Source organism: Terrapene carolina, unplaced genomic scaffold, assembly GCF_002925995.2.
Source record: "Terrapene carolina triunguis isolate 2854851 unplaced genomic scaffold, T_m_triunguis-2.0 Scaffold69, whole genome shotgun sequence".
NCBI lineage: Eukaryota > Metazoa > Chordata > Testudines > Emydidae > Terrapene > Terrapene triunguis.
In genome coordinates this window covers 43,127,553-43,154,845 of record NW_020664420.1, presented here as the reverse complement: position 1 = coordinate 43,154,845, position 27,293 = coordinate 43,127,553, and the positions used below count along the sequence as shown (strand labels likewise).

Below are 27,293 nucleotides of genomic sequence, written 5' to 3'. Positions count from 1 at the left end.
ATTGTAATAAGTGATGCTAATTTTGGAACACTCATTAACCCAAATTAATTCAGTGACATGCTTCAGTAGAATTTTCAGATCAATCTTGGGTATTTTAACCAGAAATACTTGAACTAAGTGGTTTGGTATTGCCAAAATATTATTGTAACAACATACAGTATCTGCAATTCAGGACAGACTAAGTGTCATATTTTTCTTTTTAAAATGAGGCTTTAAATCTGCATGCTGTTGCCTGATTTACAAATGCAATTCTGTTTTCTCCTGCTCTGGAGTGTTATAAATTGCCACAGTATTGCCAAGAGAGGAAGTTGGGCGGTTGGGAGGAGTGGATCTCAAGCAAGGAATCTGGGGGCCCTGGAAAGAGCATGGCACTTAATGGGCATTGGAGCAGTCTGTAGGCAGAAGTCACTAACAGAATGCATATTGGGACCCACTAGGTGTTAGAGTCTATAGCAAGTTACAGTTATAATAGCAAGGAAGTGGCAGAGGGAAACACAGGAACAGGAACCAGTTCTCCTGACTCCCATACCTATCCACAAGGCCAATCTGAATGTCCTTAAATGCCTTTTAGTAAACTAAATTGCATATTATATTCTACAAAGGTAACATTCACCCTGGGACGAAGGACTTGAACAAAGGTTTCTCCAACACTTATGTCTCTTGGTGGTTCTGTGTATGGAAGCCACAGAATGGGGGAACTTCTTCCCCTCTGTGTGCCATGAAGAGGGTCTCATGCAAGCCCACATAGACCAAAGCAGAGGGCAACAATGGGAGACAGAGACAACAATGGTGAGATAGACTGCAGAGAAAGGTGCCAGACTGGAAGCAGTGGAGAACAGCCAGAGAACATGTACAGTCTTGTGCCAGCAGAATCAATACAAGTTTCCCTCTTGCTTCTCTGCCAATGTATTCAGCATTGATTTGGAGGAAACACTTCTACGGGTTGAGAAGCTAGCTCATTCTCCAGACCCATTCAGTCCTTGCTCTGTCTGCTGAGAGTGCCAACAAAGACCCAATTAGCGTCAACTGTTACAGGCTATTTTTGTGACATGGACAGCAGGAAACCAAATGATACAGAGAAATGAGGAGATTTTTTTGTTTTTGTTTCCACAGTCCATTTCTGATCTCAGCTATCATACAATATCATGCACAGTCGATGATTTTACAAGATACACGACAATGTAAGTTTTCGGATCAGAGATCAGAACCTAGTCTTTGGTGAGATAATTTTCTTGCATCATGCACAGTTTTCAAAATAACTATTCTTCTCCAGAAATAATCATGGGTTTCACTGGCTTACTTAAAAAAAAAAAGATGGGTTATATTCAATTCTTATTAAAAACACCATTGAGTAAACATACTAAGACTTTTTCTCATGGTAGGTTTATTATATTTACTTTTTATTGACAAATTTCTAGGCATACAAACAAAACAAGATGAGCAATTACTAATGAAACAAATGAAATAATTCAGATATATACACCAAAATATTGTAAGTACACTAAAGAATAACATGGTTTATACAGTATAATTAATTCACACAATACTTAGACTAGTGTCAGTCGAGGAAGTTCATGTCTCGCAATTGTTTTTGGCACTAGATACAATGAAAGATACAACTTCTTGTCCAATATATTTTGTTTAATATTTTTCTTGCAGACACTTCCCTACATTTACATACACAGCATTTTAGAGAGGCAGGCTGGGTGAGGCAATATCTTTTATTGGACCAGCTTCTATTGGTAAGAGAGACAAGCTCTAGAGCTTATACAGAGCTCTTCTTCTGCCAGACCTGAAGCTTGTCTCTCTCATCAACAGAAGCTGGTACAATAAAAGATATTCCCTCACCCACCTTGTCTCTAATATCCTGGGACCAACAGCATAGAATTATGCCAAACATCCATATTTAATTATGAAAAATCCTTCCAAAACCTTCACAGATTTCAGAGTGACTGTTGTAATAAGAATCTTTATGTTATTATCCCTATTTCCTTGGTAAGGCCATATATTATAAAGACACTATACATTAGATTTCCAGAATTTTATTAAACACACACACATACACACAGAGAGAGAGAGAGCAATATTCAAAGGGCTTATGTGCTTTTCACAGCTGTCAAATTTAGTTCTAAAACATCTAATGTGAGTTCACACCTCAGGCCACCGGTCTTAATTTTAAAGGATGCACCTAAATTGCATTCTCAGGTTTCCCTGAATATCATCCTTTTTGGACTACAAAGAAAAGCTTATGCATATGAAAAGCCAAAAATCCTGCACTACAGATCTCTAGGTCAGCATAAAGATCTGCTTGCTTGGTGCTAATGATTCAGAGATAATCACTTACAAATATTTACTTGTTTAACAAAAAATAAGTTTCATTTACCAATTTTTTCTTGAGTTTCTTTTAATATCATTGGCTTATCATTAATATAAGATCCACTATGCTGATAATTCCAACCTGATGCCAACATTTTCCATAAAAGATGCCATATTAAAGTTTTATTTTCAGCAAGATTATGTGGAATTTTACCATTAGGTCCATCATTACTATATATGAACCTCAAAGGAAACTCTTTCCAAAAATAATAATACAAAGGATGCAGTGTCTCTCTCTCATGATGCAAATTGCTACGTACAAGTGTATATGCACTCTTATGCAGTATGCTGATTCTTCACAGTTTCTTTTTGCAGGAACGTTTCTGCCATGTACACTGAGCTTTTACTGTAGCCCAAAATGGTATTCTGTGAAACAAAATGCTTGTCCTCACAAACTCAAACACATATATAATGTTGTCATGCTCTAATATCTGTTCCCGGCCATTTGTCAGTGAAGTATCCATCTAGCAGCAAAGGTTATCAAGAAATTAAATTATAGCATTTTGAGCTGTTCCCGAAGCACAAATGAAAAATGGGAACAGTAGACAGCTGTTTTCATTCCTCACAATCTCTCCACCATTTGACAAAGCTTCAAGTACTTCTAGCTTCTCTTGTGTTTTTGTCTGAATGTTGGCATCATCTGAGATTGCAACATCAATTGGCCAGACAGACCTGTTCTCCGTGGAGCTGTAGATAATTTCTGGTCCATTGAAGATGATAGTCCAGTCTGTATGTACGCTACTTTCCCATGGGTGCTTTACTATTATTGTGTTGCTGTTTTTCATGGCCCCTGAAAAAAACAGCACAGAAGTGGGGCTCAACTGTAGCCCAAAACTATTTGTCATGGGGCAACCTGTCACTTATCGTATGTGGACAACATCAGCCTTGTGATGTTGGGCACCAGCAGTGTCATCTTCCCAATGATGCCAACATTAATTCTGCTGTTCTAATATACATTTTTCATTATTATATATATATATATATATATACACACACACACATATATTAAGAAAAAGCCTTACCTTGACGTATAAAAGTTTGGCTGGTATCTAGTAATATATCACAACCTTCTACTATCATTCTTTCTATGGCTAAATTTTTCCGGATATTTTCTGTGTCACTCACTTCATCATGCATCACCCTGTCAGGCACAGTACAAAGAGGATTTTTAATTCCCTGAAATGTATTTTGCAATATTAATATATATTGCTATCAAAGTAAATGTAAAAATAGCTAGCTTCCCCAAAAATTCACCTCAAGAACTGTCACACTTTGGTATTTGATACAAGCTGCTGGTCAACATAAAGTAGTAATAAAAGTAGCTGCTAACAAGAAAAATAAGTTTTACAACCCTTGCTCCAACCTCCTCTCTTCATTTATAGATTCATTCCAGTCCAGGTACTCTACTTTCAACACTTCTGAAACTGCTCTCGCCAAAGTCTTGAATGACCGCATCTTGGCCAAGTCTCATTAATGCTACCTACTTGAGCTTTCTTCAGCTGCTAAGACCATCTTTCTTGCCCATCAGATCAGGCCACCCTCCTACTGTAGGCACTCCATTGGCCCTCTCTACCTATTCAATTTAGGTCACCCTGTCCGTGACTTCAAGGTCTTCCACAACTCTGCTCCAATTTGTATCTCGGATCTTCTCTCATGGACCATTTTGCACCCTTTATTTACTCCAACAATGCCAGACGCAATGCCTTATTTGTTTCCTTCTCCCACCCTGCTCCCTATACCTTTTCCCTATGCATAGAGGCTCCAATTCAGGATTGCACTTCGGCACATGCTTAAGTGCTGTGCTGAACAGTGATGCTTTCCTGAATCGGAGCCAGAATGCCCTCCCTACTTCAGTCTGGCAAATCACCACCCTCTGAGCATCCAAACTTCTTGTAAACACATCCAAACACTTCTAAACCTCTGCAAAGCCCACAAACACCAATCCGCATAAAATGTCCTCCCCATTGGAGCTTTTACTAATCTAGAAGATGAAGCACTAAGGACAATAGGGTTGGTAGAAAGCTGCTTGGGAGTTCTTCTATTATATTCTATATAGGTTCTTATACCATTCTCATCACTGTGGTATCTGAGAACCTTCCAGCAGTGCATTAAGTGATGTGACTAAATCTGTCTCAAGTGTTTTGTTCTTGTGATAGGCACTGCCTGCCCTGATAGTAGAGGAGGAGCAACAGTCTGAGCTCCTAATGTTGGCTGCCTAGTGAGTAGCTGGTGGGAGTGAACTCTTCACCTGAGGCATGGGATGAAGCAGAGTCTGCTGCTGCCACCACAGACCTAGCCATAAGAGATTCTTCTGCCTATCCTGAAATGGGAGGGGAACTCTGCTTCTGTTCAAATGGCCTTAAGACAGGGCTATTTGAGTGCTCCATGAGGAGCTGAAGGCATATGCCTGAGTCTGAGGCAGAATATAAGTTGAAGAAAACTCAGGAGCCAGGCTGTAGATGGAGTTCAGCTGGGTAGAGAGAAAAAAATCATGGAAGCCAGTGGGGTGGTCTCTCTACCTAGTAAATGGGAACAGCAAAAGAAAACCCATTGGCCCACACTGATGTCCAGTGAGTAGGAGCTGACAGTTTCCATATGTGAAACAAACTCTTCTTACAGCTAAAAAACTGCTTTGACTGGAAAATAGTGGCATTGTCACATGGGGAAATTCAGGAAAATTCATAATTTAGACTTTGTGCACTTTAGCCATGTATATAGCAGAAAGCTGTGTTCCCTAGAGAAAATGGCAAAATGTACCCCCAGATTTATGCAGAGAGGCAGTTATGAAAGTCTCAGGCTGCAGTGGAAGAGATTCACTTTGCAAAGATCTCAAGGGAGCAGTAATTCTGAAAATATATACAAGCAGTGGATCTAAAATATTTGGGATACATGGACCCTTTTAGCTGCCATCACATCAAAGCACATGGCAAAATTGATATTTTCATTAATATTTATAAAAATTACTCAAATTTAGAACTGAGAAGTTTGCAAGACCCTGATCACTTCTGTTATTATTAATTATGAAATTGTTATTTTTGTTAAATATGGAAAAAACATACTTTTTTTTTTTAGTTAAAGACAAATGCCTCACTCATACCTAAGGCTGGGCAACTGTCATGGAAAAAAAATCCAACAAAAATCTTAACTTTTACATAAAAAAAAAAAAAAAGCCAAATTTTTAATTTAAAAAAATTAAAAAGGAGAAAATAATTATTTGTTTCTTTATTTCAGAGCTTTCCTTTCAAGCTTAGTATATATATGGAACAAAATCTTACCTTGAAAGTTCTTCTAGTTTAGATTTAGCAAATTCAAGGCTCTTTCTTTCCACGTGTTCATGGGGTGTGTGAGCCAGAAGTTCATGAAGAGTTATAATATATCTAGGAATCTTAAACAAATTAAATATAGTATCAGCATTTTTTAAGATAAACAATAATACCAATTGATCTCTGAAATTCTACCAGATTAGTCAACCCACTGACAACATCCATGTCCCTGCTCAGTTAGAATCTTAAAGTTCGCTACCAATTCAAGATGGAATGCTGAGTATAGGAAAAAAAAAAAAAAAAAAATCACGAATTGGTCAGTCTATTTTTTTTATTAATTTCCAATAATACAAGTGCCTTTATATATATTCTAGTATAGATTTCTTATGTTGGGTATGATTTTTTCAGTTTGAACAAATTAAAGTTTCTGAGGTCACCAGTTTCTATTTATCATGTTTAGGACCTTACCAAATTCACGGCCATGAAAAACGCATCACAGATTGTGAAATCTGGTCTCCCCTGGGAAATCCGGCTATTGTGGAGGGGGGTCACAGTATTGCCACCCTTACTTCTGTGCTGCCTTGAGCTGGGCGGCCAGAGAGCAGTGGTTGCTGGCCAGGCACCCAGCACTGAAGGCCGCATCACCACCAGCACCAGCACAGAAGTGAGGATGGCATGGTATGGGGGAGTTGTCACTTTTGGGGGGAGGGGCAGGGCCAGCCTTACATGTAAGCAACCACCTAAGATGCCGGGGTTGGTCTGGGGGGGGGGGGGGTGACGACCTGTGGTCATCCCCTCCACACACACACAGCCAGCCCAAAGCCCCTTTAGCCCCCGAGCACTGGGGAGGAACAGGGCTGGGGGTGCCCTGACTGGGGGCTCCTATTGTATGCCGGGCTCCAGCTGCTAGTCCCAACCAGGCTGTGGAGGGATTGGACTTCCTTTTCCCCAGCACGGGCCGCTGCTGGGGCTAGGTTAGACCCACTGCCACTGGCAGAAGGGAGGGTGGCAATACCATGCCACCCTCACTTCTGCACTGCTGCTGGCGGCAGCGCTGCCTTCAGAGATGGGTGGCTGGAGAGCAGCAGCTGGAAATCAGACTAATTTAAAGTGTTTCAGAAACTGGGGCTCCCAAAATCCCTAGTCACTTTTGGAAATTTAGGCCTTAGGCAATGGGGCATGCCTTCCTTTCACATTCCATACATCCAAAATTCATAAGCAGAGAGGTTGCAAATCTGCATATTATATACAAATAAAGCAATCAATAATTAAGATAACATCCCCTTTATGGATCACCAGCTGTTTTAGTCAATTCAGCAGAATAAATTTACAACATTTAAAAACAAGAGCTCACCAAAGGCAAATGAGAATGCTACAGGTGCTAACAGAAGTAAATCCTTTGGGCAGATGTGGCTATTAACTAGCATGATTACACAAATGTCAGTATTTTTATATCAGCAACACTGTCTTTTGAAAAACTATATAAACTATGTCAAATGTAATTGCTGTAAAACAGCCAGACTGGTGGTTTATAGAACCTTGCAGACAGATGAAAATAATTCATCCAGACAGATCAAGACATGTTAGCAGAAGTACAATACACTTTTTAAAGTCGTTTGGGATAGATTCTTCGCCACGCTTAGCAGAAGTTGATCACTGAAGAGCAGGTGGTCCTGTCAGGGAGTTAATAACTGCTCCTCCTTGATTATCTGCCTGGTCCCAGCACTAGCTCGAATTACAGCAGGCTTGGGGCTGCTCTAACTTGCACCAGCTGATGTGTGGCTCCCTACCGACCTCTTCATGCTGTTGGAGCAGATCAGAATTGTGAGGATAAATAGCTGGCTAAGGGAGTGGTGCTATAAGGAGGGCTTTGGGATGTATGGCCACTGGGAGGCTTTCAGGGACAGACAGCTGTTCTCATGGGATGGACTTCACCTGAGTAGGGAAGGAAATAGACTTCTGGGAGGGAGGCTGGCTCATCTCATCAAAAGGGCTTTAAACTAGGAATTTGGGGGAGACGGTTGGGAGATGTCCAGTTAATCTCCACGCCAGATTCCAACACTGAAAAGGAGAGTGAAGAGATAAGCACAGATATAGATAGGGGTAGGGGATTGGACATAAGAAGGAGGGGGGCGGATGCACAGTATGGGGTCCGTACCAAATTGCATAACTAATGGGAGAAAGGATAGACAGCATACGGTAAGATGTTTATACACCAATGCGAGAAGCCTAGGTAACAAAATGGAGGAATTGGAGCTCCTGGTCCAAGAAATGAAACCTGATATCGTAGGAATAACCGAAACGTGGTGGAACGGTAGTCATGACTGGAGTACAGGTATGGAAGGATATGTGCTGTTTAGGAATGACCGGAAAAAAGGTAAAGGTGCGGGAGTGGCATTGTATGTCAATAATGAGGTAAAATGTAAAGAAATAATAAGTGATGGAATGGATAAGACAGAGTCTGTCTGGGCACTAATTACACTGGGTAAAAGAACTACTAAAGCCTCCCCTGAGATAGTGCTCGGGGTGTGCTATAGACCGCCGGGATCTAGCCTGGATGCGGACAGAGAACTTTTTAATGTTTTTAGGGAAGTAAAAACTAATAAGAACTGTGTAATCATGGGGGACTTTAACTTCCCAGATATAGATTGGGGAACAAATGCTAGTAACAATAATAGGGCTCAGATGTTCCTAGACATGCTAGCAGATGAATTCCTTCATCAAGTAGTAACTGAACCGACGAGGGGGGATGCAATTTTAGATTTGGTGCTGGTGAGTAGTGAGGACCTCGTTGAGGAAATGGTTGTAGGGGACAACCTTGGCTCGAGTGACCATGAGCTAATTCGGTTTAAACTAAATGGAAGGATTAACAGAAATAAAACTGTGACTAAGGTTTATGATTTCAAAAAGGCCAACTTTAATAAATTAAGGCAACTACTTAGGGAAGTGGATTGGACTAACATCCTTAAGGATCTAAAGGCAGATGACGCCTGGGATTATTTCAAGTTGAAGTTGCACGAGCTGTCCGAGGCCTGTATCCCGAGAAAGGGAAAACGGTTATTAGGCAGGAGATTTAGACCTAGCTGGATGAGCGGGCGTCTCAAACAGGCAATTAAGAAAAAACAGAAAGCGTACAAAGAATGGAAGAGGGGAGGGATCGGCAAGGAAACCTACCTTATTGAGGTCAGAGCATGTAGGGATGCAGTGAGAAAGGCCAAAAGCCGTGTAGAGTTGGACCTTGCGAGGGGAATTAAATCCAATAGTAAGAGGTTTTATAGCCATATAAATAGGAAGAAAACAAAGAAAGAGGAAGTGGGACCGCTGAAGAATGTAGATGGAGTGGAGATTAAGGATAATTTAGGCATGGCACAATATCTAAATGAATATTTTGCATCGGTCTTTAATAAGGCTAATGAAGGGCTTAGGAATAGAGAGAGCAGGACAGAGGGGAATAAAAGAGGGGGGGTTGACATTACAGTATTAGAGGTGGAAGCCAAACTTCACCAGCTAAACGGGACTAAATCGGGCGGACCGGATGATCTTCATCCTAGAATATTGAAGGAACTGGCGCAAGAAATTGCGAGCCCCTTAGCAGTAATTTTTAATGAATCTGTAAACTCGGGGGTGGTACCGTTGGACTGGAAAATAGCTAATGTGGTTCCTATTTTCAAGAAGGGGAAAAAAAGTGACCCGGGTAACTACAGGCCTGTTAGTTTAACTTCTGTAGTATGCAAGGTCTTGGAAAAAATTTTGAAGGAGAAAGTAGTTAAGGACCTTGAGGTAAATGGCAATTGTGACAGATTACAACATGAGTTTACGAAAGGCAGATCGTGCCAAACCAACCTGATCTCCTTCTTTGAGAAAGTAACAGACCTTCTAGATAAAGGAAATGCGGTGGATCTAATATATCTCGATTTTAGTAAAGCGTTTGATACGGTACCGCATGAGGAATTATTGGTTAAATTGGAAAAGATGGGGATCGATATGAAAATCCAGAGGTGGATAAAGAACTGGTTAAAGGGGAGACTGCAGCGGGTAGTACTGAAAGGTGAACTGTCAGTTTGGAGGGAGGTCACCAGTGGGGTTCCTCAAGGTTTGGTTTTGGGTCCGATTTTATTTAATCTATTTATTACTGACCTCGGAACCGAATGTAGGAGTGGGCTGATAAAGTTTGCGGATGACACAAAGTTGGGAGGCATTGCCAATTCAGAGAAGGATCGGGATATTCTGCAGGGAGACTTAGATGACCTTGTAAATTGGAGTAATAATAATAGGATGAGATTTAATAGTGAGAAGTGTAAGGTGATACATTTAGGGATGAATAACAAGAATTTTAGTTATAAGCTGGGGACGCATCGGTTGGAAGTCACGGAGGAGGAGAAGGACCTCGGAGTCCTGGTTGATCGCAGGATGACTATGAGCCGGCAATATGACGTGGCTGTGAAAAAAGCTAATGCGATCTTGGGATGCGTTAGGCGAGGTATTTCTAGTAGGGACAAGGAGGTGCTGCTTCCGTTATACAAGGCGCTGGTGAGACCTCATTTGGAGTACTGCGTGCAGTTCTGGTCTCCCATGTTTAAAAAGGATGAACTCAAACTGGAACGGGTACAGAGAAGGGCCACTAGGATGATCCGAGGAATGGAAAACCTTTCCTATGAAAGGAGACTCGAGGAGCTCGGCTTATTTAGCCTAACCAAAAGAAGGCTGAGGGGGGATATGATTGCTCTCTTTAAATATATCAAAGGGATAAATACCAGGGAGGGAGAGGAATTATTTCAGCTCAGTACTAATGTGGACACGAGAACGAATGGATATAAACTGGCCGTGGGGAAGTTTAGGCTTGAAATTAGACGAAGGTTTCTAACCGTCAGAGGGGTGAAATTTTGGAACAGCCTTCCGAGGGAAACGGTGGGGGCGAAAGACCTCTCTGGCTTCAAGATTAGGCTAGATAAGTTTATGGAGGGAATGGTTTGATGGGATAACGTGATTTTAGTCAATTAGGCAATAACGTGCCATCGCTGGTAAAATGTGGGTCCGGCTGGAGAATCTTGCCTGTATGCTCGGGGTTCTACTGATCGCCATATTTGGGGTCGGGAAGGAATTTTCCTCCAGGGTAGATTGGCAGAGGCCCTGGAGGTTTTTTGCCTTCCTCCGCAGCATAGGGCAGGGGTCGCAAGCTGGAGGATTCTCTGCGACTTGAAGTCTTTAAATCACGATCTGGAGACTTCAACAGCTGAGATAAGGGAAATTGGGTGGGTCAGCTTTTGTGGCCTGCATCATGTGGGAGGTCAGACTAGATGACCATAATGGTCCCTTCTGACCTTAAAGTCTATGAGTCTATGAGTCTATGAGATCAAGGTAGAGGATCTGCTTCTCCATTTTTATTTATTTTATTTTGGCACAATTCCTCCTCCCACATTCCTCTTTCCAAGTGCAAGATCCTGAATGCAATGGAACCAGTGTAGCTTTGAAACTATCACTCCACATGCAAACAATATCAGAATAATAATGTGATAAACAAATGACTAAATTAATTTTCATTCAAGTATTTTTAATTAAGCAATTAGTTACCTTCAACAGATCTTAATTTTTGCAACAATAAATGATGCAAATGAATTTTACAAATGTACAATCACAAAAATGTAGAGACTACCTGAAACATAGGGTAAGTAAGGAATGTTTCCAGCATTCGCCCCTCACATGCTGGGTTGGCTTCATATTGCTTCAAGAGTTTGTCAAAATCTCTGTTTTGCTTACAGTTTGCCAGTACTTGTAGACTGTACTGATGATTCCGAACAAATTCTTGATAAATGTTCAGCATTGGCAGCAAAATATCAAATAAGTCAGCTAGAAAAAAAATCAAGACAACTCTTTTTTCTGGTTATCCATCTCTTACACAAAAAATTCTGTCAGCTCTACAGAAGCAGCATTACTATGATCAGCTCTATTTCCATTATATTCATAAAGTCATACAAACTTTCGTCCCCTCTCCTGACAAAGCATCACCATTTTAACCATATAGTAGCCACAGAATGATAATGGAAAGTTCAGGGACTATGCCGAGACTAATCTTTGGGCAGAGGCTGACCCAAGAGAGTCCTCCCAAAGGCTGACCTCAAAAGGAGCCCTCATACCTCTGAAGGGCCCTGCTATTCCTCAGAAAAAATACTAACAAATTGACACCCACAATTTTCCTCAATCCATAATAATCATATACAATTATATGTATAGAGTTAGTTCTGTAAATGTATAGTATATAAAAGGGACAATTAATTTTTTTAAAAGTCACCCAATGGTGAAAAGTGCCATGAAAATCTCATTGTCTGAATACAAGTAATAGTAACTTACCTAAAATTAAAGTAGGCCAATTAGCTATTCTTGCTTTTAATCCTTGATGAAATATTTCATGAAGAAACATTATAGTTTCACTGAAAAAGAAGTATTGAAAGAATAAAAAATTCAAACCTTATTTTCTAACTAATAGTTCACTAAAAAAAAAATCCTTTCCGATTAGTACTTTTGCACTAGGTGCCGTAACAATATTATGGAAATCAACATTTCTATATCAATATATTGCATCTATTTTTAGTATTTAATAACTAAAAATTCAACTTTTTTTAGGTACAGTTCTACACCATTATAAAAACACCTATAGCAGATTACAGAGAGATGTATTCCAAATGTTTAGCTATTTTATTAAAATTGTTTATTAAATAAAAAATTCCACATACTTTATTGAACAGGTGTACCAACTGAAGGAATATTTTGGACAATGCATTATGTTAACTTAAACACAGCAGTAAGACATAGAAAGCCATATTGAGCTTTATTGTAGTTTTTCAACTCTACATGGTGCCAGCCTACCGTATTGCTTTTTTCTTCAGTGTGAGCTTTAAAACTGTCCATCTTATGAGGTCAATGATAATATAACTCACTAGAGCTATTTATGTAATAATGCATTTTGGTCTTGAAAGGAAACCTTACAGGGCACATTAAAAAAACTGCTCATAATTAAGACTTCCTCCTCTGAATTTAGCTGTTTGACTTGCAGACATTAGGGAGGAAACATTCAGAACAAGGAAATCAGCATGAAAGATCAAGTAGTATGGCCTGTGCATGTTTCAAAGGTCCCAGAACAGCACTTGGTTCTCAGAATTAACAAAGTCAGAAAGCTAGGTTACTAATTAACCAATAGTTGGAGTACTATGCAGTACTGGCTCAACTGTTTCAAACTTGGAGTTGCTCACTGATCATAGCCATTCTCATGCACTCTAATAAATGCCTTACAAGACACCAAGATTGCATCTATAATGAGAGGCATACACCCAACCCCACTCCTCATTCATTTTGACTATCTGCCCATTTTTCATGCACTTGTTTGTCACCATAGTATCTGGGTGCTATTGTATCAAGCTGCCTGGTGCAAAGAATCATTCTTCCTTATAGGGAAAGCTGATCTGGAGAGACAGGCAAGTGAGAAAGAAGGTCTTTAGGCAGGACAAAAGAAAATAAGAACAAAATTCAGCATGCCCATCCCTAGGATCTACCAGGACCACATGAATGCACTAAGCTTTGTCTTGCTTTCTTGAGAAAAAGAAGGAAAGGAGAGAGAAGTTTCTTCCCCAGTGCATTGTGAAGAGACAGTTATACTTTCCTCCTCCAGCAGAGGAAAAAGTGGAATGTGTGGCTGCAGAGAGGTCAAAAGGTATAATTTAAAACAGGGGGAGAGATCATACTCTGACTTACACCCAGGGGTGGCTCTATGGTTATTGCCACCCCAAGCACGGCAGTCAGGCAGCTTTCAGCGGCACATCTGCAGGCAGTCCGCTGGCCACACGGATTCCGCGGCATGCCTGCGGGAGGTACGCCGGTGCCACGCCTTCAGCGTCCCCGCCGCTGAATTACCGCCAAAGCCGCGGGACCGGCGGACCTCCCACAGGCATGCCGCCGAAGGCAGCCTGACGGCCGCCCTCACAGCAACCAGCAGGCCGCCCGCCGTGGCTTGCCGCCCCAGGCACGCACTTGCTGCGCTGGTGCCTGGAGCCGCCCCTGCTTACACCCCAGGAAACATTATTTACTTCAGTCAGGTTGAATAAAAGTCAGGACAAAATGTTATCCACCAACTTTACTACTATAAAATTGAAGCACAATGGGATGAAGTAGACAAAAATCAAATACCTGTTGAGGAAAATGCTACTAACATCATCGTGACTAATAGGTGGTTTCTTGGAACTTGCAGCCATTCTTAAGGGCCTGAGAAAACAGTTTACAAGAACGTAAAGATAGTGCACATATTCAGATTCAGCCTCGACCATGTTAAAAACTATCTGGTTTCTCTTTCTCATGCTTTCTGCATGTGGAGAACAAATATAATCTTGGACAATTGTCTTCCATTTTCTTCTGCACAACCAGCCTCGCATAAAGCTCTGAACCTAAAATTGATCAAACACAGAAGAACAAGGAGAGTAATGAGAAGCACTTTCAAAAAGTTAACAACAAACAAAGAAATTAAGCCAGTTTTCCATCATGGCAAGAACTGTTTGTATCACATATATCTTCATTTCAAAATATATGAATATGCTGTGCAGACTCCCTTGTTAATTGCCAAGGCCTCGCATTCTCTAATGATTTACTGCTCTATAATTGCCATGCATGCACATTTTAAAGATATCCATTTATTAGAGCAAATACTATAGTTGTTCAGTAAAATTTGCTATTAGAAATTAGATTGGAAAAGTATCACAGATATATACTGGTACCTTTTAACAAAAGCTCAGGTGCCATATCCTTGTATATGTTATTCCTATCAATGCATTTTTCTCTTTCCCCTGGTTTTATGTTGTTTCAGTCTCTCTTTGGTCAGTTCTCATCTTGTTATTTGCCTAACTTGCACTGTAAACTTCTCATGGAAGGGAACCTGGGGCAGTTTTTGATCTTGGTGACACTGAAGTAATGCCAATAAAGTTGCCTTGTTTTCTTATTTGTATGTATAGCACATACACATCTATATGGATCTATATAAATAACTATTGCCTACTACCACAGACCAACCCTGACTACACTACTACCAGAGAAAAAGGCAGGCTTTTGTCACTCTTAAAAAGCATCTCTGAGATGTGAAAATCTCCACTGAATGCAGCAGAAAGCCAAGATAAAAGTGGATTTGATTTAGTGAGAGAAGATCTAATTCTGGCCATCTTAAAGGACATATTTAGACTTTAGAGTCTGTTCCTGTCCTGACCCCAATATGCAGTTACACCTTCTTCCAAGGGAAATCTAAAACCTCATATGGGAACATGTTACTTTCAAGAAATGAGTTTAAAAATAAACCCAATTTAATACGACTATCAAGATGTGTATTTACTGAGCAACTGTATGAAAAGCAGTAGTCTCTCTGTACTTAAGGTTGTGGCTAGCTTTCATTATAAAAGCCCGTTCATGTAGCAAGGGAAACCCAGATACAGTGGCACCAACTCACAGTCAGTCCAGAATGACTCCTGGACCACCACATCCAGAAAGGCTGAGTGAAAACCCAAGAACATGGTCATAACACAAAGGATGTATCATTAATGGGTATGGTAAGTACATGAGTCAAAATTTCAAACTATAATTTACATTTGTGTGTGTGTCTGTAAAGTTTTGCATATGCAACCCCCAAAGGCACATTTCCAGAGAAGTTACCTGCATGCATAGGAAATGATACTAAAAACTCCTCATGCACTTGTTGCATATGCAGGGCCGTAGCAACAAAGAACGTGGCCCCCTCCGAACAGTGGCCCCCTCCGAACATATGTCCGGGCGGGGCCCCTTACAATGCAGAAACTGGAATGCAGTATTTATTTTGCCACTTTTAGGGGCCCCCTTCCTTGCGGGCCCCCCTCCAGTCGGAGGGTACAGAGGGCGCTCGCTACGCCTCTGTGCATATGCTAAGTTTACACGGTCCAAATAAAGACTGGATTGAGGCCCTTTTGAATGTTGGTCTACAGCGTCCTGAAGATATTACAACCAAAAAGATCAAACTGAAAACTAATATCAAACTGTTTTCTGAATTTCCAAAAGTGGTGTATTATTTGCAGTAATGAGATATAAGCTGAAGTGTATTTTTGCTACCAAATGACTCTCTTCAAAATCATGTTCTGCAAGAACTGCACAAATGGTGGATAAAGTAGTCACATATTTCTTCACCAACAAGGAAATAGCCTATTGCTTGAGTCCAAATGTTCCTAACCACTCTAAAGTCATGACAATATTAGATCTATGTAACTAGTTTGTGACAAAAATGATCATGTACAGACAAAGATTACCCTATTAAGTAGTATGTAACTAAATATTCTGCTTTCATACAACGGAAATGTTAAAAGCTGCTGTAACTTAACTGGTTTAGATACAGACAGGGTGAAATGAACAGCTTTACACTTGAGTATAGCAAACTAGGAAACAATCAATGAAAGCAAAACTAATTGTTTAGTAAAACACATACAGGTGCGTTTATCTCCATTTTCTCCCTCCAAGCAGGGTACATGACAGTTTACCTTTTTAATTTTTTTTATATCTGGATCCTCATCTTCCTGGTTGCCTTGATAAGGTCGCATTCGTTCCTTAGTTTTATTGAGAGCTACAATCTGACAAAATAACAATACCATTAATGTTTTCTTCGAGATTTTAGAAATGTTCAGTTACGGTATTTATTATGTAGCACTTCATTCTCTTTGAAGGATCTTCTGGGGGCTTCTTACACCTGTACAACATTACAAACATCCTTCTGGGTGAGGAGGCCTGGACACAGCTCTCTCTGGAAACAAACAGTGATGCTCCTGCTCCAGCCAGCGGAAACATAAATAGCATGAGGAGGTGCTTCCTCCTCCAGAGACTCAGTGCTTCTTCCAGACTCTACAACCTCAGGAGATAAGGTGTAAATTTTTAATGGTGAGAGTAATTAACCATTGGCCACAATGGATTCTCCATCGCTAACAATTTTTTAATGAAGATTGAATGTTTTTCTAAAAGATATGCACTAGGAATTATTTTTGGGAAATTCTCTGACCTGTGTTATACAAGAGGTTAAACTAGATGATCACAATGGTCCCTTCTGACCTTAGAATCTATGAAAATCCCTTATCCAATCAAGCATTATTTTATATGAACGGACTACACTGATATAGATTACAATACTGAATCACAAAAAAATTAAGCCAGAGAAAAATGTGTTGAGGATCAAACAAATGCTTTTCAACGGCATTTTGTTAAGACACAGTAAATAATATGAATAGCAGAATCCAAATCACAAAGTGATGGGTCTTTTAAAATACTCTGCCAATAAGGCAACTGAATAAGCTAAATAATCACTAAATAATTAACTTTAAAAGGAAAGTTCTGACCTAGTGTTTTTAATGGGACTATTGAGTATTTTCCTTACTGACCTATTATAGGTCCACAAAGATTACAAGAATGGGGACATTATGCAATAGAGGTAACAAAGTAATTAAAATATACGAAATCATTGACACTTTAGTAATGTGATTCCATGCAAATACCTCAGATTTTAGTCTTTCAATTTCCGTGTCTTGATCTTCAAGTTGATGTCGAAGCTGATTGGCTGCAATCTTTTCTGTCTCTACAATTTGAACTAGATGAATGTACTTCTGCATTAAGACCTCTCTCTCAATCAGAATGTCTGAGTAACTAGGGAGAAAAATATTAATTAGTAAATAAGCCAAATGCTGACTTCCATATCTTCTTACATAATATGAGTAAAAGAACCTTACAATATTGTGTTTCTTTTGCTTAATATATAATTCATAGTTTAATCATAAAGCAGCCAAATCTCTAATGTGTAATTATATTTTAACATTCTGTATTTTTACACAAGGTGTATGTATCATCATTACTGCAGGTTTCTGTTAGCCCCATCAGAGAGGGAGGTAATCTCAGAGTCATTTATCTGAGCTCCTTATATTCAGAACAAGCCCAGGAACTTTATTAATTTTTTTTCATTAAATTCTTTGTTTTTTATCTTCTGCTTATCAGTATTTGGCACTAATTCCAGGACTATTTTTATCCATCTGTACCTATCACTCTGGTAACATGCCCTTAATCATGAAGGAGTTTTTTTTCCCCATATTTATTGTAGTTATCAAATAATTTGGTTTTGGTTTTTAATATTTTGTTCTTAATCAAGTTTGAGATATCAATAGAATCTTTTAAAAAACGAATCCAGAAATTATGCCATGATTGTTTTTTCTTTAACTCCTTTGTTAGTAGTTTATTCCTGCTCCATATTATTTTCTGTCAAGGGACTGTATCTCTAAGCCAGACCTTATGTCATGACCAGAACAGTTACTGGCAGTACCATACTCGTCTTCTGGGTAAAAAGAATATGAATTTTCATGGTGTCATGTTTTCAAATCAGTCTTCCTACACAAGCTCTTCACGTGACTGTTTTTTTTTTTCATGTGATTCAACCTCACTTAAATAGGTACTAGAGATGTGCAGAAAGCTTGATTCTGCAAGGTGCTGTGCACTCTGGCCTTGACCCAGCAAAGTACTTAGGTTTGGTCTACACTTAAGAATTAAATCAGCATAGCTACATCAGTCAGAGTGTGGAAAAAACCAAACCTCTGACCAACATAGCTATGCTTACAAAAACCCCAGTGTAGATATAGCTATGCCAATGGAAGAGTGCTTCCCTTGATGTAGCTAACTTCATTCAGGGACATGGTATTCCTGCACCGACAGAAACCTCCTTCTCTTGGTGTAGGCTGTCTCTACATGGCTATGCCAACATAGGTTCCATATGGTAGAAACAATTCCTACATATGTGCTTGGCTTTCAATATGTGAATAGTCCCACTGAAGTCAATGAGAGCACTGGTGCTTAAAGTAAAGCACTTGCTTAAATATTTTGCCGAATCATAGCCAGACTGCACAAAATCTTGAACAAGTGAGCACTAAATCTTTAGTATGTGTTGTTCTACTTGACTGTGATTTATTTCTGTCTATGAACTCTCACTCAAAATGCTGAGCACTGAATTCCTTCCACTCTTATGTCTGCAAAGGGCGTGGGATAGAAAGGGCAGTACCAAGTTATTTTGACTAAATGTCTTCTAATGTTTAAACTTCTCTTATTTTGCAACAATCATTTAATAATGAATACTTTTTCTTAGTTTATTTTGGGACTTGATATAAAAAGAAAAATTTAAAATATGCATATTCTCTGACTTTGCTCTTTCTTATATATTTATTAATTGTCAATTCAATAAAAATTAATGGAGTCATGTACTGGAGGGCGCCAACACTGAATATGGCTATTAAATTAAATTGCTGACCTGGAAAAAAGCTCACATTTAAATTAATTGGAGGGCGTTCCCAAAGCCATCATAAAACAAGATTTTTTTCTCTTAATGGATTATGAAAAGGATTTAAAATGTTGAAACTTCCCTTTACAGTGTTTATTTTTATCATATAATTAATTTTTATCATCATCATCATAATAGTATAACAATAACCACCCATCCAAACAGCTCTGGGCTTTTTTCAATAATTAATATCACAATATATGGATCATCATATTGTATTCCTGGGGAAATCAATCAGGAAACATCCTATATATTATTAGTGGAATGAACAATAGTGGAATGAACAATCTCAAAATGAGATACAGCCATTAAAAATAATCTGTATTAGTGCACCTATTTTTCAGTTTTCAAGAATTTATTTTGCAGACTCTAGAGTAGTCAGTCTTCTTCTTAAGTGTCAAAAGGCATCTGTGGCAGTTAAAAGTGTCTGAAATAGAAGTAATAACTAAGACCCCAATTCTCTCTCCCTTACAATTATGTGAATCAGAAGGAATTACATTGATAAAAAGCTCATGTAAGTGAGAGGAAAATTAAGCCCTGATCCTTTTTTCTCCTCCCATGTTTAATGACAACTGTGTTTATGTTATATGTAAGAAAAAAAAGGGGGATTAACCTGAACAATGGAAAGAATAGCTTTAGGGCACTCAAACTTATAGGGGGATAAGTAAAAAGCCCCTATTTTCTATTTTTTCCCTTTCATAAAGTTTTACTGTTGAATTTGTTCAATTAAGAATGAAAGAAAATTAAGTTTCTCATCAGCTCAAAGTTATGTTAAATGGCAGAGCAAAGCAACACTGTTCGCAGCTGCTATGGTCACAATCCATATAGATTACAGAGTTGGATTATAAAATGTGATTTATTTATTTTTTGGTTTATCTGCTAACTCTCCCTCCTTTAGAAGAATGCCTAGAAAAACTTTATCTTGCATGAATAATTATGTACATCCCACAGTGAGCTATATGTCAGTCTAGACTTCCACTACCCTCCTGTAAGGCATGCTCCATTAAGGAACAAGGACTTAACTATATAGCCCGTGAAAAAGGACTGAAAATTCTTTGCTCCTTTGAAGTGTACTTATGATGCTTCTCCTATTTACTGGCTAGGGTTGTAAGAAATGATGGCACCAATTCCCAAACCAGGCAACATTTCCTTCACCATCAAAATTAAAGATATGGGGACTCTCCATCTGGTTTCTCCTAAAACATACCCACAGTGGAGTATGAACAGGCTTTTCTCCCTTTCCCCTCATTAAGTGATCAGGGAAAGAAAAGTTTTAGGCCCCTGGAACAATCCTCCCTCCCCCCTTCTTTCCAAGAAGGCCTTCTAAATTAAAGCTGAGTCCTAGGTTCTGTTAAGAGAGGGAGAAACTAAAAAGGGGTGGAGTGGGGGAGGTTCATGATTTATTCTGAAGTTCCATGTGCAAACATGAAACTCCAAGTAAATCTAATGTATCTGAATCCCTAGCAAAAAGAACCTGCTGGGTTTGGTTCCAAACTCCTGTGGTATTGCCCACCCCAAAAGGCATGAGTCAGACCTCCAAAAATCGTGAGGATTTTTTTAGATGATCTCACGTTTGGTTTGTCTTTTGATATTTCTATCTGCTTCCTTCCCATACCCAATGTGTAATAAAGTTGCCAGCTCTTCAAAGTTTATTTAGCAAGGTGATTTCTACAGCTATGCTGGCTGGTTACTAAGCACTACGTTATTCCCAGCCAACAGATTGCTCCATAATACTTCCAGCACAGGGAAGAGAAGTAAAATCAGAGGTCAGAGAGGACCTGGCTCAGGAGGGAGCTGGAGGCAAGCAGGAACAGGAGGCTGAAGGGAGCAAGTTATCTGATACTTACACTGTGCTGATGTGCCATTAATTAACAACCTATATATCCAAAAATCCTCATTAAAAAGAAAGTGATGTCAACATGTTGAAGCAGGAGGCCAGGCAGTTTAGGAGCTGGGACTGAAGGGTTGAGAACTGGGCTGGGAAGCAACTGGTGGTTGGCAAAGGGGCTAGTGGTAGCTGCCTCTAGTGGACATTCAAGAGTGGCCTGCAAACAGTGGGGCAATGGGCCTGAATGAGACTACAGGTGCCACATAAAAGGACAGGACTGTGGCCAAGGGATTTGCAGGCCAGTGTGTGATTGTCTCTGGAAAGGGGTGGCCTCGAGCAAGTATCCCTGCACTAAACTAGAGGACCCCACCTTCATGCTCTGGGACTGAACCATCCTTGGGGCTGAACTGGGACTTATGTTTATCAACTTTTTATGTGACTTGGAGCCATGATACCTAGGAAAAGTGTAATGTTTATTCCAGGCAACCGTAGTAATGCATCTTTTGTTACTCATCATATTCAGTGTTATGGGGGACCCTCCAAGGTCTAGAGTTTGAGGGGCCTAAAGCTTGGAGCACCTAAGGGGCTTGCCTCTGAGAGTATGGTATACCCAGCACACTACTAGGCACTTAGGACTGGTGTACCAAAGGGCTCACAGTGACACCCTGGGGGTGGAGGGCAGGAGTCAGTTACAATTCTGTGCTGGTGTGTCATTAATTAACAACTCATATATCAAAAAAATCCTCATTAAAAAGAAGCTGATATCAAAGTATTGAACTGTGAAGTTACAGGGAGGCAAAGAATTTATACAACAAGCTGCACCCATCTCACTTCGTTTTACTCTTCTGGCTTGGAAACCTATACAAGAAAAGTGAATGTGTAACTTTCCTGGAAAAGCAGCTTTACATTTTAAGAGCAGCAATTTTATACTTTTATAATATGATATAAAATGACAGAACTGAATAAAATTACTGAATCCCTGAAAAGTTCTCCAGCAAATAAAGAGATTTGATAAGACACCTGATAAATGTGATTTAGATGGAAGGACAGGCTAGATCAAGATAGGGATGGGGGCAACATTGTCTTTATGGGGTCCATGTAAAACCTATTGATAGTGAAAACCTGTGTTTTAGGCCACAATTGGAGGCCAAAGTTCAAATCCTGATTTAAAAAACAAGAGAAAATGAGTTTGGCGGTCTCAGCCTAATCCCTATCCAATATATTGGTTTTCTGACCCTTATATTGTAGACCAGTGGCGGAAACCTGCCTTTTTTAACCCCACACAGGCCTAGATTGTCTGTTCCCTCTCATGTGTAGGAGTTCCCGCATTTCTACCCAGATCAGCTCCCCTGACTCAGAGCACTGTGCTGAGTTGCTGCAGAACAAGCACCCCTTCTAAGAACAACTCTCCCTTTTCTCTTTGGTGCTACCCTGTATAGTGTGCAGTGGCTCTGGTGCACCATCTCCTTCCCCTGCAAGAATGGTTCCTCTTGCAATCTTTGGGTTCCTGCTTCTCAGGCCCTGATTCAATTTCTTTAGGTTCCTCCTCAGGGTTCAAGAGGACCCCTGAACCACATACCCTCCACAAGTGGGAGGTAAGGGAAAAGAGGGGCTGGGATCATAACCCCTCTTACCCATATCACACATCAAAAAGCCTGGCTCGAGTGGAGCCAGGACCCTCTACATCATCATCAAATAATTGTAAATTAAAACTCGTGCTCATTTTTTAGTGCAAGAGCAAAACCATTTCCATTTATGCATTTACATGGTTTGGATCCTGAGCAACTCAGAGACTGCTGTCCTCTCGGTGCATTAGCATAGCTGTTCAGATTAACTGTGATTGCTGAAATGAGGGACGGACCTGGAGGAAAGGCATTTCAGCAAAGGGCCTTCATTTCTACAGCTCAATTCCCAAAACCTGAGTTGGCTGACTTTCACATTATGCTGTAATCCTCACCTTCCTCACCCAGGCCCTTTCTGAGGAAAGGGGTACTGGATGGTAGAAAGTCATAATGCAGTCAAGTGACGGTCTACAAGCCTTTCATTTTTTTCACACTGGAAAGTGTTTTGGATTTAAATTTTGTGACTGGCATTTTATTTATTGAAATGTATTTATTATATAAATATACTTTAGTCTCCTCATTTTTGTACCCTCGTATCTGAAGGCATTTTGTGAGTCACTCACTATCTCATTTCTATGGCTACAGAACACTTATTTCTGATTTGCAAGTGACTGACCAAGCAGCTCTTACATTTAAAATGAATTAATGCCTAAGTATTTTGCTCTAAGAAAACATGTTCTTTGAAACTAATTTTGTCTAGAGCACTGACTGTTTGTGATGCAAAACACATGTGCCTTTAACAATTTGTATCTATCCAGTGAAACTCACCTGGGGAATGCAAGTATACATTTGCCTAAAATAAATTACTTTCTTTTTAGAGAGAGTGTATTTAGATTAAAAATCTCTACCATCTTCTTAAGAATAAAAAGTGGAGTTTAGAATAAATTAAGAGGCCGGTTTCATACCTAGCTTGGTGGATAGCTTCTACCCATTCATCTCCATCACTTTCTTCCTCACAACGGAGCTCCAGTGGCTTCTGCCCTTCGTGGCCAAAGACAACAGTAAAGAAGTACTGCGAATTTTAAGGGGCAAAAACATTGTTTTAAAAATACTGCTAAGTAAAACACAGGCATAACATACAATAAAATATTATGAATTCTGATACAACCCAAAATATTACACACTGCTAAGGATTTAGTTTCAACTGATGAAAGCCATAAAATGCAAAGCTGAAGTTTAACCTATATTCTTAATTTTCTCCATTGTATATTGGTATAGCAGCTTTCATGATACTTATGATAACTCATTGTTCTAAAGCTTCCAAATAGAAGACATCACAGAATAATTCTTTTAGCAGCTGCAATACTTGGGTACAATAGGGTGACTTAAGGATGGCGTCTTTGTAGTTCATTCTTTGCATTTTTTTTTTACCTTAGGTCAATTTCTTTTATTTTTCTCAAATGCTACTTTAGAAAAGACCTCTCCTGTGGGTATGAGTGACAGTTGAAAACAATTTTCAGACCAAGTACTATCAAACAAACCTTCAAACCTCCTCTACATGTATAATACACAAGGAGCAGAAAGTTTAGTTTATTCCTTCACTATTCTGACTATTCTTTGCTGTCTCTGTGTGTTTGTGTGCATAATAAAATTTCATGGATTGAGGAGAAAAGGCTCTTTATTCATTCCACACACGGTAGTTGAAAATGAAACGGAGGGACAGTTTGGTAAGGAACAACACAGATAAGTGTCATATTACTCTGGCTCATTGCTGAAACTGGTTTTCAAAGCCTCATGGAGACGCAGAGCCCCTCGATGTGCTCTTCTTATTGCCCTGGTGACTGGCTGCTCAAAATTGGCTACCAGGTAATCTGCCTCAACCCTCCACCCCGGCGGAAACTTTTCTCCCTTTGTTTCACAGATATTATGGTGCACACAGCAGGCAGCAATAACAATGGGGATAATGCTTTCACTGAGGTCTAATCTAGTAAGCAAACAGTGCCAGCAACTTTTTAAACATCCAAAGGCACATTCCACCACCATTCTGCACTTGCTCAGTCTATGGTTGAACCGGTTCTTACTGCTGTCCAGGCTGCCGGTGTACGGCTTCATGAACCATGGGAGCAAGGGGTAGGCTGCGTCTCCCAGGATCACGATTGGTATTTCAACATCACCAATGGTTATTTTGCAGTCTGGAAAGACAGTTCCTGCTTGCAGATTTCTGAACAGACCTGTGTTCCTAAAGATGCGTGCATCATGCACCTTTCCCGACCATCCCACATTGATGTCAGTGAAACGGCCCCTGTGATCCGCTAGCGCTTGCAACACCATTGAGATGTATCCCTTTTGGTTTATGTACTCTTTGGTAAAGTGGTCTGTTGCCAAGATAGGGATATGCATTCCATTTATCACCCCACCACAGTTAGAGAACCCCATCGCAGCAAAACATCCACAATGTCCTGCATGTTTCCCAAAGTCACTATCCTTCTTAGCAGAAGTCTGTTAATCGCCCTGAAAACTTGGATCACAACAGATTCCACGGTAGATTTACCCACTCCAAATTGATGCCTCACTGACCGGTAGCAGTCTGGCATTGCAAGCTTCCACAGCGCTATCCCCACTCGCTTCTCCACTGTCAGAGCAGCTCTCATTTCAGTATTGCTGCATTTCAGAGCTGGGGAAAGCTCTTCACACAGTTCCTGGAAAGTGGCCTTACTCATTCGAAAGTTCTGCAGCCAGGCTTGTCATCCCATAGCTGCATACCAATGCAGTCCCACCAATCAGTGCTTGTTTCCTGGGCCCAGAAACGGCGCTCAACCATGTCAAGGTAATGTGTGACTGTTGCCAGCAACTGAGAATTGCTCCGCTCTATGTCTTCCAGCAGGGCTGCGTGCATGCATCACATTGTTCTGCGTGGCTGCTCCTGTATCGGCTGTGTAAATATTGCAAGATAAGGGGCGAGCTGTTTGTAATGCTCACAACAGTGTACAGCTGAGCGGGGCCCATGCTTATCGTGCTATGGGGTCCACACAGGTAACCCAGGCTTATGAAAAAAGGCATGAAAAAGGCTTGGTTTGTTTGCCGTTGGTTTCAGGGAGGGAGGGAGGTAAGTGCATCATGGGAGGCTAATGCCATGTTCCCATAACCACCCACACCAATGTTTTGGTCCCATAAGGCACTGCAAGCCCAACCTAAAATTCTATTTGGCTACATGCACTGTGGAATAGCTACCCACAGTGCAGTTCTCCGTGCGTCGATGCAAGCCCTGCTAGTGAGGATGCACTCTGATGACACAATTAGCATAGTGTGGACACACAAGATCGACTTGTTTAAATTGGAGGCTCCATGGTGACTTACATAAAGTCGACTTAACTTTGTAGTGTAGACATGGCCTTAGTGAAGTTGATGGGAGTTGTGAGTGAAGGACTTCAGGATAGGGCACTGAGCAGTCAGCTGTTATAAAATGATTCTTCTCGGATAGGTGCAAAGTATGAGGAGAGAAAATGCTCTCCCCACTAAATGTAACTACATCTGTATCTGGAGTCTAACGGTAAACCCCAAGGTCATTCTAATCAGCAGTGAGACATCTAACTCAGCTTCCTATGGGTCCACCAGCCATTGTTACAAATAGTAACCCTGCAGTGATGTCAACACACATTTTACTTTGTGTCAAGTTCATAACTCAGCTGCAGTGATAATACAAGAAATCCTCTGAGGAAAGCGCAATTTCTAAAATCATCAAGAAAATATAAAGAACATCTTCAGAGTTAATGGTTGTTTTAAAACAGAAAGATCAAGGAATGCATCAAGAAGAAGAGAAGATCAGAAATACATACACAAACAATATCTACAATCATGTGTAGAAAGACTTTCTCAAGTCAATATTTAAATCTAATTTCTAATTGCAAATGGGAGGGAAAGATTGTCCATGAGACAGTTTCCCTGTTAAAATGATTCATTTTATGAAAAATATTGACAATCATCAAAATTAGATGTACTACTATATAACTATTATGAGTCATTGGGTGCTGCTTCTTTAGTAATGAGTAAACTACAAAGTAGACCCTATGAATTAGAATATATATATACACACTACATCCAACTGCCTTTATGCTAGTGCATATACTGGGATATTTGATTTCATTTTAATTAACATCAGGTAGACTACATACCATCTGACCATGGAAAGGTATACATAAAAAGGAAGTTATTTCTTTAGGAATTAGATTATTAGTTGAACTTTAAGTTCCTAAATCCTATATAAACGATGTTTCATATAGAAGACTTTGGACTCATAAATTAGCAACAGACAAGTAAAAATCATAGGAACAAGCTAAAGTAGAACGATTCACATTTAATAGAGTTCACAATGAAAGTCAAGGCTCATAGCTATTGAATTTTCAGAGATAAACCACTCCAAGCTCTGAAAAGGGTCCATACATCATTTAAAGGACAATCCTATAAAACCATGGTCTTTCAACAATGCTTACCACTTAAATGTGAGTACCACATAGGGTAAGAAACATTTAATGAGTTGTGGAAGGACCCACTTAAAAGAGCATTAGATAAGATCCTTTTTATGACACAATGCAGTTAAAATAATCTTTAAAAGGTAGAAAACAATTGCACTAACAACACAGAGATTTAACTATTTATTTCATATTTTGTACAGAATTACTAGGCTACGTGATGTATATGTATTTTTAAATCAATCTGACCTATGTGTCTTTATGAGTTCTTGGTTTCTACCAGGTTTCATAAAGATGGAAAATCAAATATAAAATGAGAATAAATATATAGATCTGTACAAGTATTAATTTACTTTCTAGGTATAATTGAAGTAGGAGGGAGAGAGGAGAGTTGATTTCACAGCCCTCGCTATATTTTCTTGTAAGGTCAGATAACCCAGC

At 39.8% G+C, this 27,293-nt stretch overlaps 1 protein-coding gene across 1 annotated transcript in view; it reads right to left on the bottom strand.

The window, feature by feature from the left end:
• RASGRF2 (Ras protein specific guanine nucleotide releasing factor 2) overlaps nucleotides 1-27,293 on the bottom strand; it is a 207,572-nt gene that overhangs the window by 128,752 nt on the left and 51,527 nt on the right. Inside the window, exons 2-9 of the mRNA XM_026649259.1 lie at nucleotides 23,349-23,455; nucleotides 17,174-17,321; nucleotides 16,172-16,261; nucleotides 13,818-14,071; nucleotides 11,988-12,067; nucleotides 11,293-11,486; nucleotides 5,652-5,761; nucleotides 3,399-3,517 (exon numbers count right to left, since the gene is read on the bottom strand). Of these exons, the coding sequence (XP_026505044.1) occupies nucleotides 3,399-3,517; nucleotides 5,652-5,761; nucleotides 11,293-11,486; nucleotides 11,988-12,067; nucleotides 13,818-14,071; nucleotides 16,172-16,261; nucleotides 17,174-17,321; nucleotides 23,349-23,455 (1,102 nt within the window). The remainder of the gene's footprint in view (nucleotides 1-3,398; nucleotides 3,518-5,651; nucleotides 5,762-11,292; nucleotides 11,487-11,987; nucleotides 12,068-13,817; nucleotides 14,072-16,171; nucleotides 16,262-17,173; nucleotides 17,322-23,348; nucleotides 23,456-27,293) is intronic.